The sequence below is a fragment of the Gigantopelta aegis genome, chromosome 14 (genome assembly GCF_016097555.1).
Source record: "Gigantopelta aegis isolate Gae_Host chromosome 14, Gae_host_genome, whole genome shotgun sequence".
NCBI lineage: Eukaryota > Metazoa > Mollusca > Gastropoda > Neomphalida > Peltospiridae > Gigantopelta > Gigantopelta aegis.
In genome coordinates, this window is record NC_054712.1 from 30,909,174 (window position 1) to 30,927,358 (window position 18,185).

Below are 18,185 nucleotides of genomic sequence, written 5' to 3' on the forward strand. Positions count from 1 at the left end.
ATTTGCTTGTAGGTCCATGCATCAATATCTGGGGGTGCTGGTGCGGGGCACCACGGCACTGGAGGGCAACATGGGGTGGTTCCGCTGCGACTCAGCCAGGCCAGATGATGTCTCCCTGCTAGACCAGCAGACTGCTAACTAAAATAGGATTATTAAGTAAATAGCTAGTACTTTGTTGAATTAATTATGGGAGACAACATAAAGGGGAAAGGGGAACGGGGGGTAAAGAATACAAATAATAATAATATTAATGTTATAAATAATAGTACAATTAATAAGAATAATAATAATAATAATGTAAAGGGTGATAATAGACAGAAATTGACTAAATTATTTAAAGGGCTGGCAGTGCTGCAGTGGAACGCTAGAGGCCTCAGATCCCAAGGGAGGGGAGACGAACTAAAACATCATTTGGAGAATTCTGGGCTCAAAATAGACGTCGTTTGTATACAGGAGACCTGGCTATCCCAAACCTGTAATAATACTAAGAAAAATAAACAATTTTTTAAAGACTACAATTTACCTGGTTATTATGGGTTCTACCATAATACTGACTGTACCAGTAGGGGGGGGGGGGTATAGCTGTTTATGTCAAGAACGACCTTTCTTATACTCCATTAACTCTCAAACAGACGAAAAATAATATTGAGGCCATGGGGGTGACGATTCATGGCCGGGAAGAATCTATAGATATTTTCAATTTTTATATTCATCCAGGTAACTTTGATAAACTACATTTACAAGATTATCTCAGTGATATTGCTATAGTTAGCAAAAACAAAAAAATTATAGTTGGGGATTTTAATTGTAAAAATACCTTATGGGGGGCAGAACGAAATTGCACACAGGGAGTCATAATAGAACAATATATGACGAAACTTAATTTAATCTGTTTAAATGATGGCTCCCCTACTTATCTTTCAGACAGTTATAATACCTGGTCATGTCTCGACATATCCATGGCCTCGGTAGAGTTAGCCCCTAAATGTGAGTGGGAGGTTGTTAATGAATTTAGCAGCGACCATCTACCTATACTGGTTACTTATAATATTAACAGCTATTGGCGAGAGCCTATAGCTGTCAAAAGCAGATGGAATTTTATAAAAACGGATTGGCCGGACTTCCACACACGATGTCTAAACTTGCAGGCTGACAGTATACGTAATAATAATATAGACATATTTAATGATAATTTGATTAAAGCCATTATTAATATAGCGGAACACACAGTCCCCAGGTCTAATTGTAAAACCAAACATAATTCAGTACCATGGTGGGCACCGGAATTAGCTACGTTAATTAAGCATCGAAATAAATCACGGAAACAATATCAAAAAAACAATACTAAAGTTAACTTAGAGAATTTTAAATTATGTAAAACTAAAGTCAGTATAGCGATACTAGATGCAAAAAAACAATCATGGCAACAATTTTGTAATAACATGAATATTAAGAGTAGTAGTAAAGATGTTTGGTCGAAGATTAAGAGAATCCAGGGTAAACCTATAGCTAAATCTGCCTTGTTGGTTAAAAATAAAAACTATGTAACGAACCAACAAAAAGCAAACATTTTTGGACAAATTTTTCAAAATAACTCAGGAACTAATAATTATTCACTAAGTTTCCAAAAACACAAAACTCATATGGAAAAACATTGTAAAATTCCCCTGGATTCAAAATTCTCAAACGCTGACTACAACAAACCATTTATATACCAGGAACTGGTGGAGGCATTTAAAAACCGTAAGGGCACCGCTCCGGGCCCAGATAATTTTAGTTATATTTTTTTACAAAACTTACCTGCCAAAATCCTCCACCTGTTCCTGGAACTGTTTAATAATATTTGGAAGCAGGGGTACTTGCCCCTAAATTGGCGACATGCGGAAGTGTTTAGTCTGCCAAAGAAGGGCAAAGACCTTGCTAACCCTAATAATTACAGACCAATATCTCTTACTTCCAGTGTCTGCAAGACCATGGAGGCTATGGTTAATAATAGGCTGACAAGACATTTGGAAAGTAATGCCCTTCTTACCATCTTTCAAAGCGGCTTTAGAAAAAATCATTCAACTACCGATCACCTTTTTAGATTACAAACTGAAATCTCGGAAGCCTTTTGCAAGAGAGAAAAGGTGGTCGGTGTCTTTGTCGATCTAGAAAAAGCCTACGACATGGTCTGGAGACACGGACTACTAATTAAAATATATAACATGGGAATTAGGGGCCCCATGTTTACTTTTATAGAGCGCTTTATATCTAAACGCTCCTTTACTGTTAATGTTGCGCAAGCTTTTTCGGTGGTCATGGACCTGGAAAACGGGATACCGCAGGGATCTGTTATAGCCCCAACACTCTTCAGCATATTTATAAATGACCTTGCCAAGGAATTATTGGACCATAAGTCCAATGACACTAAATTCAGTTTAGGCCTCTTTGCAGACGACACTGCTTTTTGGAGAGCTGGAGAATGTATTGAAAAACTTAAATGTGATATTCAAAAAGATATTAATAATTTACAAAAATGGGCGGATACCTGGGGAGTTACTGTCTCCAGGACCAAGACTGTAGCGATAATTTTTGCTAACAAAGGAAATTAAAAAAAAACTAAATTAAACCTAGTATATAAAGATACTTCTATCCCACAAGTTCTATCGGTCAAGTTTTTGGGAGTAACCTTCGACCAGACTCTTACTTTTGGTATTCATATTACTGAAGTGGTTAACGCCTGCAAGCAACATATTAATATGCTCAGAATTCTCACTGCCACCACTTGGGGTGCTGATAGGCGTACTATGTTAGCTATATTTGAGGCGCTTATAGTCTCCCGTCTCCAGTATGGATCTCAGGCCTTTAGCAATGCCTCTCCTACACAGTTAGCTAAATTAGAGGCCACCTATAATGTTGCCCTCAGAATAATATCGGGGGCCCATCTCGGCACCCCCAATGACAGCATCAGGGTGGAGCTTGGAGTACTTCCGCTGAGTGTGAGGAGAATTAAACAATGTCTCAAGTACTGGTTCAAGATTAGGAGTGTTGTTTCAACCCACCCTGTGTCTCTTATGACACAGGATAATATTAACACTGGAAATATATTAAATAGATCGGTACTAGACTATACTAACCGCATGGCTAATAATTTAGAGCTGATGGGCCTGCAGCTTAGTAATAATTATAATATTTTAAAACCATCTGATAGATTAAAATATTCAGTAATTAATTTAAAATTAAGACAAGAAACTTTAAAAACTGAATTTCCGCCATTCAAAAATATTATATTTAAAGCAGCATTAAATGATTTATATTTTGATCATATCTGTATCTATACGGACGGATCTAAGGACCCGGTGTCCGGTAGAACAGGGATGGCTTATTATGTCAGTAAAGATGTTAACGATGAACCATTTTCATGCCGTGCATGACTCACCGACCGGGTATCTGTCTTTACGTCTGAACTGGTGGCTATTCTGTCGGCATTAAAGTGGATTCTATCAACCATTAATAAATTAAAGGAACCCAAATTTTTTTTAATACTTTCGGACTCGTTGAGCTCACTTCAAGCTATAAATGCTGGCAAGACCATCAGCTCCTATTTAATACCACAGATTATTAATCTCACTAATTATATTATAGATAGAGGCCACACCGTGGTGATGGAATGGATCCCTGCCCATGTGGGCATCGCTGGTAATGAGACGGCTGACCTAAATGCTAAAAAAGCACTTTCACATAAAATAATTAATATTAATATTAAACTAAACTGTAATGAAATCATGGCCGCAGCACATAATAAATTAATGTCCTTTTGGCAGACTGAGTGGGACAGGAAAACAAGACTGTGGCATTATTTAATTAAACCTAAGGTAAATAGTAAAAGTCCCACCTTTTTGGATCTACAGACAACTAAACTAATTACTAGACTTCGACTGGGAGTTTCTATGGGCCTGAATGAGAGCAGAGCACGTATTAGCAATTTAAGTAAACCCAACTGTATCGAGTGCGGTAGAGTGGACAATGCTCGTCATTTTCTATTCTACTGTACTCGGTACAGTGGGGAGAGGATTACACTTAAAAATATATTTACTAAATATAATTTAGATTTCAATCCAATAGTCATGTTTAACCCACCGAAATACTGTGATAATGTTATCAATAAGGCTATAGTAAAATATATTAAGGAGACAGGTGTAAAGATATAAGGTATTAATTCAATAAATAAACAAATAAAAGAATGGTTTGGAGGTCGGCTGGGCTGGCGGCTAGGATGGCTAGTGTGGTGACAAGATAGAGATGGTGAGACACAGACACATAGGTAGGTGATAGCCGCTCACACTCTGGAGATGACCGGTAATAATAATTTTAATTCACAACTGGCTGGCGCCCAATCCGGTAAGTAATCTTTGGAATTTCCCTTTATAATTAGATGTGTATTATGGTGTGTGAATGTATTTTTTTATTATATTTATTATGCAAGAATGAGTGGGAGTATGTGGTATCTTGGTCGGCCAACAGCGGGACACACACCTGGCAGTGTGGGCTCCGCTTGGATGCCGATCGGATCGGATGATGGGAGTGAATGTGATAATAATGTGTGTTGAGGGAGTGGCTAGGTATAATAAAATAGAGTGGACCGCTCCCTCCTCTTTTAATAGTATTAGTATTTATCATTTCTTCCTCTTGGTATTTTAATTATTGTTTTAGTGATATATGTACCCCCTTTTTTTAATATAACACTTTTAAACTGGTATTAACTTGAGCAGTCCATATTTAATATTATTAAATGAAAATAACCGGACTGCTACCGGGGTCGTCCACCTAACGTATAGTGGTCATCTGGACGGCCCTAGGGTTTATATAGCAATGACTATGTCATGTGTATGGGTGACGCACCCTTGCGGGTGTAGGCGTACGAATGCTGAAGAAATCCAATGAGACACCTCGGAGCCACTAACCGAAACAACGGTCCGGAGATGCGTTTCCACCTCGGCGGTCCGGACGTGATTGGCGGGTTATTCATCACATATCATTCCCAACCCTATCATCCCCTCCTACCCTACCCTTCATACCAACATCCTTAATTGGGACCAGATTGCTGTATGGATAACTTTGGGCTAGGCGGGATGGGGGGGGGGGGGGACGCCGTGGTAGGGTGCTATTTTGGGTGCGATAGGGCGTAGGCGGTTTCGACCGATAGAATGCCTGGTAGGAGGCCTTTCCCCCCCCCCCCCCCGGCACGCCTCCCCCGTGGAAATCCGGCCGGTTTCTGGCCCTACCTTGGGGTTTCACGCGGGCTGGATTGGACGCGATGCCCCGCCCGCCTATACCAACCTCCTTTCCTAGGGCTAAAGTTAGGTTATTAATTATAATATTTATCTTTTTTGATTAGTTAACTATAAATATTTGAACAGCCCGATCAAAAATGACACCAATTAATAAATAAGTTAAATGATATAGCCTGATTTCATATTCTATGGTGTTTCAAAAATATAAAAGATATATTGGTAATATACCACTTAGGTATACAGAAGTAAAGATAAATACAGTTATTCCTCTTAAGTAATATTATATGTAAGGTCTTACCGTATTTTATATGCCCCCAACATACAAACACACACCCCTCCCCACTTCCGCCATGGAACCGTGGGCTGACGATGCCAGAACGTGGATCCATGGTGGACATGCCTGAACCTTCTTGGATAGGGGCACGTTAATACAGTTCCCAGTTCCCAGTGAATGTTTGTTTTTTCGCCGTGGCTTGGCGGCGCATACACCTGGCAGTGTCTGTGCCGCCCGCCACAGGCGGAATATATGGCTGGGTGTGAATCTGTTTTAGTTTTTAATTATTTATGGTATATTGATTATATTTTTAATTAATTGTTATAATAAATGTAGTAATTAGTTGTTAAAAACCTTCCTTTTAGCATTTTAACTTAGTACTATTTTAACTTAGTACTATTTTAACTTAATACTATTTTAACTTACATGTACCCGTTCTTTTTTAAAATCAAACAGGTTTTAAACGGTATTAATTTGATCGGTCAATATTGTATATATACAAACAAAAAAACCTGACCGGTACTTGGTGCCACCCACTTAACGCATAAATGGTTTCTTGGGTGACACCGAGGATTATATAGCAATGACATCTGTCATCCGTGTAGGTGACGCACCCCTTCGGGTGTAGAGCTCACGAATGCTTGAGGAGAACGGCGAGGACACCTCACCCCATGAACTGGATCAACCTACATGCTAATCAACATCAACAACGACAGCATATACGTTTCACCACTACACCAGACGGCGGCTCGCGGGCTTTTTTCTTCATATACCATCATTCTCATACCATTCACTTCATCTAAGTATGGCCCACCCGTGTTGTATGGATAACCTGGGGGGGGGGGGGGGCGGGATGGGGGGACGCCGTGGTAGGGTGCTTATTTGGGTGCGATAGGGCGTTGGCGGTTTGGACCGATAGGGATGCCTGTTAGGAGGCCTCCCCCCCCCCCCCCCGGACCGCCCCCCCCCCCCCCCCCATGGAAATCCGGACTGACCGGAATGGGCCTCCCGCCTGTTGGAGCGCCGGATTGGACGGTGGCGCTGGGTTCCCCCCTTTGCGAATCCTTTATCCTCCAGGGCTAATTTTAAATTAATTAAAAAAAAATATATATATATATATAAATAATATTATCAATTAAATAATTATAGTATATATTATTTTCGAACTGCCCGACTGAAAATTTATTTATATCTTTGCACCTACTAATTACACAATAAAAGAATAGAATGATATAGGTTTTTTTAATTATGGTGCTACTATATTTAATATATTATATAATATATGTTAATGATAGACCCCAAATTGTTTTAGTTTTTTTATGCTTTTTTAAGTGGTCATACCACACTATTAAAAATTACCCCCTGCATTTTTCTCACACACTTCCCCCCCCCCCCTCCCCCGCCCCGGAGTCGGTCACTGGCGAAGTCAGAGGCTGAATCCGGGGTGGGCGTGCCTGAACCCTAGTGGATAGGGGCACGTAAAATGAGTTGCCAGCCAGTGCCAGTGTAAAGAACTGTGCAAAGATACAAATACAAATATCACAGAATTTTACGGACACCGAATTTTACTCTAAACTTCAATTTGTGCTGTATTGGCCATTCTCAAAGAGAATGTTACACCCCTGCACCACGGTGAGGTTACAGAACAGAACAGAACTTTATTCACTCAGAACACCAAACGGTGTTACATTGAGGTGTTTACAAACATATATATATACACAATACAATGGCGGCTGCTGATTAAAACATACATACATATAATTATATCTATCTATATATCTATATACATATACACAAACGCTAAAATATATTAGTTGAATAAATCTATGACAAAGGCGTGTCTTTTAATACACTATTAATGACATTAAGAAACGTACATAGTTTCTTTATAATAGATAATCGTTTTGTGTTAAAGAGCTTGTGTAATTTAAAAGTGTTTGGTCTGTTGAAGTAATATTTATTTAAGTAGGTTGATCTTTCGTTAGTAAAGTGTGGACATTGAAATAGGTAATGAAATTCATCACCTATTGTGATTTTGCAAAGAGGGCAAATTCTATTTTTTCTTTCAATATTTTGCCATCTGCCAGTTTCAATTGGAAGATAGTGATTGCTGGTTCTGAATCGACTGTAAATAATGCGTATTTTTTCAGGTAAGTATAGAAGGTAATTTTCACAAACATGTGTCGATTTAAATATTCTATAAGTAATACATTTGGGATAAGTATTAATATTTTCGTTCCAGGTTTGTCTGAATTGATCTTTTAAACGTTGAGTAACTAACTTAATAAATGAGTTCTTATTTGAAACTGTCTGGTTTAACCAATAATTTCCCAGTCCTAATTTATTTAATATATTGTTTATAGTACTTAACCATTTAAATTTTAACCCATTTTTTGTGCTTTCACTAATCATTGTTTTGTACAGTATATATGATATTTTAGAGGCCTTTCCTGTGATCAACGAGGCCCAAAAACTTAGCATTCTAATGTGTATCTTAATATCTAATGGAAATACGCCTAATTCTCCATAAATCATGGGCAGTGGGGTACTTCTTCTTAGCCTTAATAAGTCTCTTAGAAAATTTAGCTGTATTCTTTCTATATTTTGATTATTACCAAAACCCCAAATTTCCGAGGAATATAACAGAATAGGGACAATGGTACTATCAAACAAGTGTAATTGGCAGTCTATTGGTAAATTAAGATTTCTAATTCTCATTTTGAGTAAGGTCATTAGCCTGTGCTATTAAAGATTTTTTTGCTTGGATAAACGATCCTGTTCTAGTAAATATAATGCCTAAGTATTTATGGTTATCAACAATGTCTAATTTAATGTCCTTAATGTAGAATGATTTATTTTTGGGAGGTTTTGTACCAAATACTAATATTTTAGACTTATCTATATTTACTTTTAATTTCCAAATTTCACAATATTCCGAGAAAACGTTTAAAGACTTTTGTAGGTCTTCTGGTGATTCTGCCAAAATCACAGTGTCGTCAGCATAAAGTAGCAGGGTAATTATAAACAGTAGGTCAGTATTGTTGTTTTCATACTCTATTCTTATACCATTACATTGTTTCTCTTTTAGTGTATTTTCTAGGTCATTTAAGTATATAGCGAATAATATGGGGGACAGATTTTCGCCCTGACGTACTCCATTTTGACATAGGAAATAAGCCGAATATTCATCATTGTGGCTTATACATGATTTGATACCTTGGTACATATTATAAACAATTCTAAGAAATTTACCATTTACATCTAAATTTAACATTTTTTGCCATAAACCTGTTCGCCAGACAGTATCAAATGCTTTCGAGAAATCTATAAAGGCACAGTAAAATTTCTTTTTTCTTTGTTTGATAATTTCACATAGGGCATGCAAAGAAAAAATATGATCATTAGTACTATAACCTTTGCGAAAGCCCGCTTGACTTTCGTTTAGTTGTTCTGTGGATTCGAGGAAGTCATTTATTCTCTTATTTAAAATTGATGTAAATAGCTTTCCAAAACAACTTACTATTGTAATGGGTCTGTAAGATTCGGGATCATTTGGGCTACCTTTCTTTTTATAAATTGGCTTAATAATTCCATTTAGCCAATCATCTGGTAGTATGCCTGTGTTGAAAATAATATTAAGTTTGCTTTCTCCATATTTAAGGTATTCATTTGAAATTTCATCTATACCCATCGTTTTATTGTTTCGGAGACATCTAATGGCTTTCCGTACTTCATCAATAGTGATTTCATTATTTAGGATACTGTTTTCAAACGAGATATCTATGTTGATGCTTTCAACACCATTAGGGTCTGTTTCATTTATTTCTTTGAAATATTCAAAGAAATTATCCATTTCTATATCAATGGGTGTTTGTTTTTTTCATTTATTGAATTTAATAGTTTCCAAAATTCCTTGGGTTTGTTTGTTTGCATTTTGCGTATTTTTTGTTCGGATGATTTATCGTGTTTACGTTTGTAAAATTTTACAGTTTTTCTATATTGCTGGCCCAAACCTATCATCGAGAGACGATCTATATTACATTTACTGTGATTAAATTTAAGTCTAGCTTTGTGAAAATGAAACCTTGCTATTCTACACTCTTTACCAAACCAAATCTTCTTGTTGGCTGTAATATGGTTGTTTGTACTTATTTGAGCATAATTTCCTACCGTCTTTTCGGCACTCTTTTTCATAATGTTCCCCAAATCTTTTACTAAACTATTTATTGTTTCTCTGTTTGGTGTATCAGAATTGACGAATAATCTATCTAAATGAGCTGCAAGGTTTCTAATATTTTCATCATCTATATTATTATTATATATATCAGCTGTACATCTATTAATTTTCTTAATTTTACATTTTACATCAGCTTGTTTATCGTCATTAACACTAGTAATTTCCCTACTTTGGGAAAATAACAGATCGATATAAAGTGGGCAGTGGATATCAGAAAGTATTGGATTAAAATCAAATATTTTGAACTCATCTATATGCTTGAGCAGATTTATCGAGGCAATGTTGTAGTCCACAACGGACGAATCTTTACACGTGAATTTCCCAAAAAGATTATCGTTGCCAATACGGCCGTTCACGATAAAAAGATCGTTAGATTTACACATGTCTAACAATTGTGAACCAAAGTGGTTAGTTTTAGCGTCTTGGCTAACTCTTTTTAAAGGTATGTTCATATTTGCTAGACGTTCAGATATCCATCCACACTATCATCTAAATCAAGTACATGAGCTATATTACTATCAACAATATAGTCAGGTAAAACACCAGTTACAGAACGCGCATGGGTGCTCAGTAAAAGGTAGATCAATACATGACGGAGCTTCATTGATAAGAGACTTAATAGAATATGTTAATCGTAATGACTTACCAGGTTTAATACTTTCCCTAGATCAAACAAAAGCGTACGATAGAGTAGAGTGGGATTTTTTATTTAAAGTGCTTAAAAAATTCAATTTTGGACGAAACTTCATTAAAATGATTAAAACATGTTATACAGATATTCAATCTGCTGTCAAAGTTAACGGGTATGTTTCAAACTATTTTAATCTCTCTCGGGGAATTAGGCAAGGCTGTCCAATAAGCACTGTATTATATATTTTAGTAGCAGAAACTTTGGCTGAAGCAGTGCGGGAAGATTCAAAAATTAATGGGATAACCTTACCAGATGGCTTCGTCAGCAAATGGGTGGGTTACTCTGATGACGGAATGAATGAATGAATGAATGTTTAACGACACCCCAGCACAAAAAAATACATCGGCTATTGGGTGTCAAACTAACTCTGATGACGGCAACGCGACTTTATCAGACTTAGACTCAGCTAAACAACTGTTCAAAGTTTTAAATATATACGAACGTGCTTCTGGAGCTAAAGTTAATCTTCAGAAAACCAACGGTTTCCTAATGGGGAAACTTAGGTATGAGAAAGACACTCCTCTTGATATAAGATGGAATAATGAAAAAATTAAAATACTAGGTTTTTATTTTGGAAATATAGACGTTTCGGCAAATAACTGGATACCAAAAATGCAAAATATCAAAACAATCTTAAATATATGGAGCAATAGGAAATTAGCATTGCATGGTAAAGTAGTTGCTGTAAATTCACTCGCCACCAGTGGCCTGTGGTATTTATCAAACGTTTTGGAACTTCCGGAAAAATATGCTAAACAAATTGATAAAATGATTTTTGACTTTATCTGGAGCTACAGAAAACATTTTATATCAAAAGAGCAAATTCAACTACCTAAGGAGTTAGGTGGTTTGGGAGTTGTAAATATTCGGTTGAAAATCAAAGTACAAATAATTAAATTTATAAGTAGACTTTTGAGTTTAGAAGGCGAAGGAAACTGGAAATCCCTAGCGGAACACTTTTTAGGCCAATACAAACATTTAAACATCGATAGACATGCCTTAAAATTATAAATAACAACGCAAATTTCAAAGCAATGCCGAATATCTACAAAGAAATGTTATTGATTTGGGATGACCTCGACATAAGACGTGACACAAAAAGTTACCAACAAATACTATATGAACCGTTACACGACAACACGACGATAAGTAACAAACAACACAGTAGTATACGTAGTGAAAGACTAAATTTAGTCAAAGACATCTGGAACTTCGCGACGGACGACTTCTTGGACTTCGCTGGTTGCTCAACAAGCGCGGCATTTTATCGCCAAATAAAAGACCTACACGACAACTTTCCGAGACATTTATTATGGACACTGCAAAATGAAGACCTTCTCGATGGTGACTTAGACGCCATTTTTCGCATCATCGTAGGTGATATGAATAAAGACGTGACAGAAACGACAACTAAAGACATATACACAGTCTTGTTATCACGAACTTACAAAGATGCATCGTTTAAAACCAGATGGGAGATCGTTTTTAATGAAACCATAAACTGGCAAAATGTCTGGAAAACACTAAACTCTGGCCTAATTGAAAATTATGACTTTGATTTAATTTATAAAATGATTCGAAACGTAATTGCAGTTAGGAAACACCTGTATGACTGGAAGATTGAGTCCACCCCGGAGTGCCTTGTGTGCGACAGGGTGGACTCAGTTTTGCACGCCTTTTTCCACTGCAAAAAAACCCAGACAATTTATTAAACAACTCGAACCTATATTTAAGAAACTTTTTGGCAATAAATTTCGCTTGAACCCGTATGCCATGATTTTCGGCATCAAACATAAACCTGGAGATTATGCATCGCAGTTAGGAATTTTTCTTTGGAGTAAAGCGATAAGGGTAATATGGACAACTAGAAACTTATTAGAGGGCGACAAGCCATGCAATGAAATGGCACTTTTCAAACATTTGGTTTATTCAAGGGTTGAAATAGAATATTTCGCCGCCTTAGAGCGGCCCAACAAAAAAGAAAAATTCTTGAAACACTGGTGTTTCAAAGGGGTCATTGTCTCGTGCAATGATGCCTTTGACATTACATATAAACTATGATAAAAGAATGGCAAATTGCACCAAATGTAGAAGCATAGACCTGGACCCCCCGGCTTGTAGTTTTGGGGTCAGGTCCGCAAACCAGGTTAAATTATTGTAAACACACCACTTAAGCAACACACACTAATTATAATAAAAGAAAACAAAAATACAAACATGCACTAATTAAAATATATATTACTATGAAACAAGCACTAACGCTCATATGTATATCTTTATTGATCACATTCAAGGAGAACCTGGTTAATTGTATATAGGGAGGAACTTTTCAAAATAAATGGGGCACCCGGCATGTTCGGTATTTGCTTGAAACTAAAAAAAAAAAAAAAAAAAAAAAAAAACCTGGTACGGGCTTCTCGGCCTTTTTTCGGGTACAGTCGTTTTAGGTTTAGGTGCTCTACACTAAATCTAAAGTATTAAAAAAAATTAGTTATTAGACACACACACACACACACACACACACACACACACACACACACCAGCTTATCCCGTTCCAACCAGTGGAAATGCTGTTCGCCGAATCGACGGAAAGAGAGACAACTCCTGCCAGCTCCAGTCCTAGCACCAGCGGTGGTGAGTACGCCAAGCCTCTTTACCTGAACGCTCCGGGTTTCACCCCACCCCTTTCAGGGGAGGAGATTTGTCGAGCACTAAGCCCCATCGTTCGTCACCTTTTGGCTGTTGTCCCCAAGGGGCGCAACATCTGGGAGTTGCACGTTGACTCGCAGGAGATCAGGGACAGGCTAGAACTACAGGGACTTAGCAAAAGAGACAGGTGTTTAGACGTAGGCCCACGCTTCCCAGGAGGCACATGGGTGCGGATCAAGGGTCTGCCACTTACTGTGGCCAACATTTACGTTGACCAAATTTTGCAGAGCTACGGCTCCATAGTCGTTAAAACGGACCACGCCACGTGGAGAAATACACACGTAAAAAACGGCGAACGTAGCCTTAAAATAGAGCTCGTGAGAGACATACCCAGCCGGCTGAGGACAGCAGCCCACGAGTGGTTCACTGTCAAGTACAGGAATCAACCGGAGCTCTGTTTTAGTTGCGGCAAACCCGACCACCACCAGTGGGACTGCCCTGACAGACAAGTATCTTTTTCGGACATTGTAAGAGGAGGGGACCTAGGGAAGGTCGTAGTAGGTGAGTCAGACACTACCCCAACCCCAGACGCCCGACGAGGAAAGCGCTGATTTAATCATCAACACCAACCCTCAAGAAGAAATAGAGAAGGTGGAGAGAGAGATAAAAGAGAGGATAGAAAGGTTGAGAAAAGAGAAGAAGAAGGAAAGAAGAGAGGAAGAAAAAGGAAAGAAAGAGAGAGCTTTCTTCGTCGGAAGGCATCACGCCGGAGAAGGCATGTCATGTGCTCCCTCAGTCCCCCTCCCCCCCCCCATCGACATCCAAGGGCCAGAAGGCCTCCAAAACTTAGGTTTTGGGGACCTCCCCCCCCCCTTTTCTATCCTCAACCACCACCCCACCCCCTCAACCCGGATTGGACACGGACACCGAGACTGACAACGATCTAAACCTAGCTATGGTAAACGGAACGGACCCGCCCCTGGACTCCCCCACCCCCTTCGCTATGCGACCAGGAAAAAAAGTGTGTTTCTTTGTGATGTGTGTTTTTGTTGTGTTCGCCTCTGTGATTGTGTTCAACCGTGAAATGTTTTGTGTTTTCGTGTCTTCGCATGGAGATGTGTTCACCCGTGTTTCTGTGTTATTCGATGGAGTTGTCTTGTGTGTACCCGTGTGTCTACGTTCAAATGTGTTTGTTGTATATAAAACTACGTTATCTGTTTGTGCTCTAGTGTTGTATGTGTTATGTACCTTTTATAATTGTGAACACTGTTTAAATAAATATGGAGATGACAGTTGCCACCCCCATACCCTGACGCCTGTTAGGCCGGGGCCCCCAACAAACGCGGACCCCAAGACAGGAACGGCTCACAAATATTATGTACATATGTTTGACTGTGTTAATTTGTTTAATGTGCTTGACTGTGTTAACTTGTTTTATGTGTTTTCTTGCTTTGTGGTAACTGTATGTGGTGTCGTGTTGTGTGAAACTGTGTGCGTCTCGTCAAACGTATGTACAACGTACAAACTCACACAAACTGTGTTTACCATATTGTCTGTGCTAGGCATGTACGACTATTCTAACAACTGTATATATCATTACAACAGAGACCCAGGCCACCACCCCACCCTGCGGCCTGTTAGGCCAGGGCGAGCCATAGACTTGGTGTGTCCAGGGACAATGACTGCTTCAGCTGTGTATAAACGTTGTGTATATATGTATAACCATGTTTTACGTCTCCATGTAATTGTCTACCACTTTAATTATTTATTTTATTTTGTTCTTTACATGTTAAATAGCTGGCAGTTAACAGCACACACTTGAAAATTGGCACATTAAACGTGAACGGCTTTGTAAATAGTAATACAAAGAGAACCCTTATTTTAAATTTATTAGATACAGAAAAAGTAGATATAATTTGCTTACAGGAAACCCACTTTAATGACAAAGATAACATAAAAGAATTATTAAAAGATTTCAAAGGGACTTATTTCATAAACTCATGTAATGTTGCGCGCAAATGGGGTGTTGCAATTTTATTCAGAAAAGGGCTAGTAATTAAAACAAATAAAGACGCAGAAGGGCGAGTTCTAAGTTTACTTTGCCAATTTAATAGCCAAACATTTAACATAGTTAATATGTATTGTCCAGTGAACACCTGCCAAAGGGCCGAGTTCATCGCAAGCTGTGTCAATTACTTTATTTCGACAGATGACCGACGAACCGTGACGAGCCGCATTCTCTGTGGTGACTTTAATTGTGTAGAGGACGTAACGCTTGACCGGACAGGCTCTAAGAAGCAAGAGCTCAGGGGCACTGTTGGGGTTACAGAATTAAACAATATCATGAACGAGCATGCATTACAAGACGCATACAGATACATATACCCAGACAGAACCTCCTATACATACCACAGTAAATCTCACAGAACATACTCGCGTATTGACCTATTTAACAATAGTGTCTTAAAGGATAAAAACTACGTTAATCTAATTAATGACTTTTGGCAGACGTGGAAAACAAAAAAGGGGAATCATACTGATCTTTTATTATGGTGGGATATGGGAAAAAATAAAATAAAGAATTTGACCACGGACTATTGTAAACAAAAACGAAAGACTGAAAGGACATACATATACAACTTAAAACAAGAAGAAATTTTCCTAACACAACTTGACGAACTCGGACACTTAGACGATTACTCGGAATTAATTAACATTCAAAATAAAATTAAAAATTATAAACAAATACAATTACAGGGTGCTAGAATTAGGGCCAAAGTGGATGAAATTGAACAAGGTGAAAGATGTGAATCCAGGATAAAATTGAACAAGGTGAAAGATGTGAATCCAGGATAAAACCCCACTGGAAAAAAACCCACCCAGACATAACCCCACTGGAAAAAACCCCACTCTGACATAACCCCATCAATAAATGAAAAAAATGGACAAAACCCCACTGTGACCATTTTACACATAAAACTGAAAAATATGAAATAAAGTTGAAATTTCTGTTTTGGAAGAATAAAATTATAAATAAAATTCACAAAATAGATTATGATAAAGAATAAAGTTTACATTTGTATTTTGATCAGTCAAGTGTTGCACTGATTGCATTGATCTCCATGACAAAGGATTATCTGAACTTTGTGATCAAGAGATTAAGGAGGCCAGGTTTTCTTCTAAGAGATCAAGGAAATCATGGATTTAGGGCTTCCCATTGTTGATTGGGTATGTCATAAATTCTACATCAGATGGACCCCTTATAAGGTTGAAGAATACTACGTCAGTATTCATTTCCTGAGAACTGTAAATACAACTATGGAAGTTATCAAGAACAACAAGGGTGGTCTCAAGCTAATTCACGAAGGCTACTTGTATACTAAGAGGTATGCCAGGAAGAATATTCGATGGGAGTGTTCCAGCAGAGCTGCATTTACTTGTAAAGGCGGTGTGACTTCAGACCTGGAGGTAATTATGTTATCATAACTAACTTGTATGTGTGTAGGTAGATAGATATTAATTTGACCACCTTTTCCCCAATACATGTTATATTTATGGTATGCACATGTATATGCTGTTTCTTTAAATTTAATATGCAACATTATTATTATTATTATTATTATTATTATTTTAGCATTGAAATGTATTCAAAATTAGTTACGGGCCGAGATTACCCAAGTCCAGGTAGATTTAAATTAAAGCCTGAATATTTGACTTTGTATCTTTCCAGATAAAGACCATCGTTAGTTTCACACAACATAGCCATGATCCACAGGATCAGTCTGTAGCAGTGGCAAAGCTGCGTTCAGCCATGAAGGAGCGTGCTGGCACATCACGTGGTACACTTACTCAGCTCCTAGTCGATTCCATCAGTGACACACCTGTAGATGTACGCGCAGAACTCGGTAAACCTGATCACATCAAACGTGCACTGCGTCGAGAACGGGCTAAACATATGCCCAAGAACCCCACTTCGCTCCGTGATCTCATGCTAGATGATGAATGGACCACTTCAAGTGATGGAGACAGATTTCTCATATATGACAACGGTGTGGATTCCTCTGATCGTATGTTAGTGTTCGGGACTGATGACGGATTACGTCACCTTGCCAGTTCTTTGTCATGGTTTATGGATGGAACATTCACTGTTGCTCCACTGTTGTTTACTCAGCTGTATGTGATTCGTGTTCCACTCGGTGAGTCAGCTGTGACGTGTGTGTATGCATTTCTACCAAACAAGCACCAATCCACATATGAGGAACTATTCATATCAATTCAGGATCGCTGCAGCGAGCTAGGATTCCAGGCTGATCCTGTAACTGTCACCCTCGACTTTGAACAAGCTGTGATGAATGCAGTAATAACAACCTTTGGTCCACAAGTCAATGTTCATGGATGCTTCTACCATCTTACGCAGAGCACGTGGAGGAAAATACAGAGTCTCGGCCTTGTTCAACGCTATCGGGAAGAGAAGGATGTTAAGCTTTTCTGTGGTATGCTTGATGGACTGGCATTCCTACCAGTTAATGATGTACCAGAGGGGATGACCTATCTGCGTGACAACACCCCTGATGGGCTGGAACCCTTGCTCGTGTATTTTGACTAGTTGGACATGCCCACCCAACCATCTGGAGAGCCATAGACAGCATTCGGAAGGATCAAACCCAGGCTGCTACTGCACGACTTATGGATGAGCGTGGTGAACGACCTGCAAAACGGGTACGACACCACATAAAGAAGCTGCAGACGAAGCTCCATAACCTCTGCACTGACAGACGGGATGACATCAAGTCCATTTCGGAAGTTCTGAAAGGCATCGGCCACTGTGTGAGGTGGAAGTAGGCTAGATTACACTTGTTTCAATAAAAAATAAATACTGTATATACGATTTTGTTATATATTGAGATATATGAGTGGGGTTATGTCCGAGTAGGTTTTTTTTCTGTGTGGGGTTATGTCCGAGTGGGGGTTTTTTCCAGTGGGGTTTTATCCAGTGGGTTTTTTTCCGGGTGGGGTTTTGTCCGTTTACCGAAAGATGTACGGCTTATTTTGTAAACT

At 38.5% G+C, this 18,185-nt stretch overlaps 1 protein-coding gene across 1 annotated transcript; it reads left to right on the plus strand.

The window, feature by feature from the left end:
- The first annotated feature begins 16,089 nt into the window (after positions 1-16,089).
- LOC121389182 lies at positions 16,090-17,733 on the plus strand. The gene is made up of 2 exons (XM_041520787.1): positions 16,090-16,595; positions 16,858-17,733. Exons 1-2 carry the CDS (start codon positions 16,326-16,328, stop codon positions 17,731-17,733), a joined length of 1,146 nt encoding a protein of 381 aa, XP_041376721.1. The 5' UTR covers positions 16,090-16,325.
- The last annotated feature ends 452 nt before the right edge of the window (positions 17,734-18,185 follow it).

Excerpts from the sequence above, each read along its gene's own strand:
- LOC121389182 (XM_041520787.1), top strand. The coding sequence starts at position 16,326 with ATGGATTTAGGGCTTCCCATTGTTGATTGGGTATGTCATAAATTCTAC. Across the intron at positions 16,596-16,857 it reads GTGTGACTTCAGACCTGGAG|ATAAAGACCATCGTTAGTTT; the intron begins GTAATTATGTTA and ends GTATCTTTCCAG.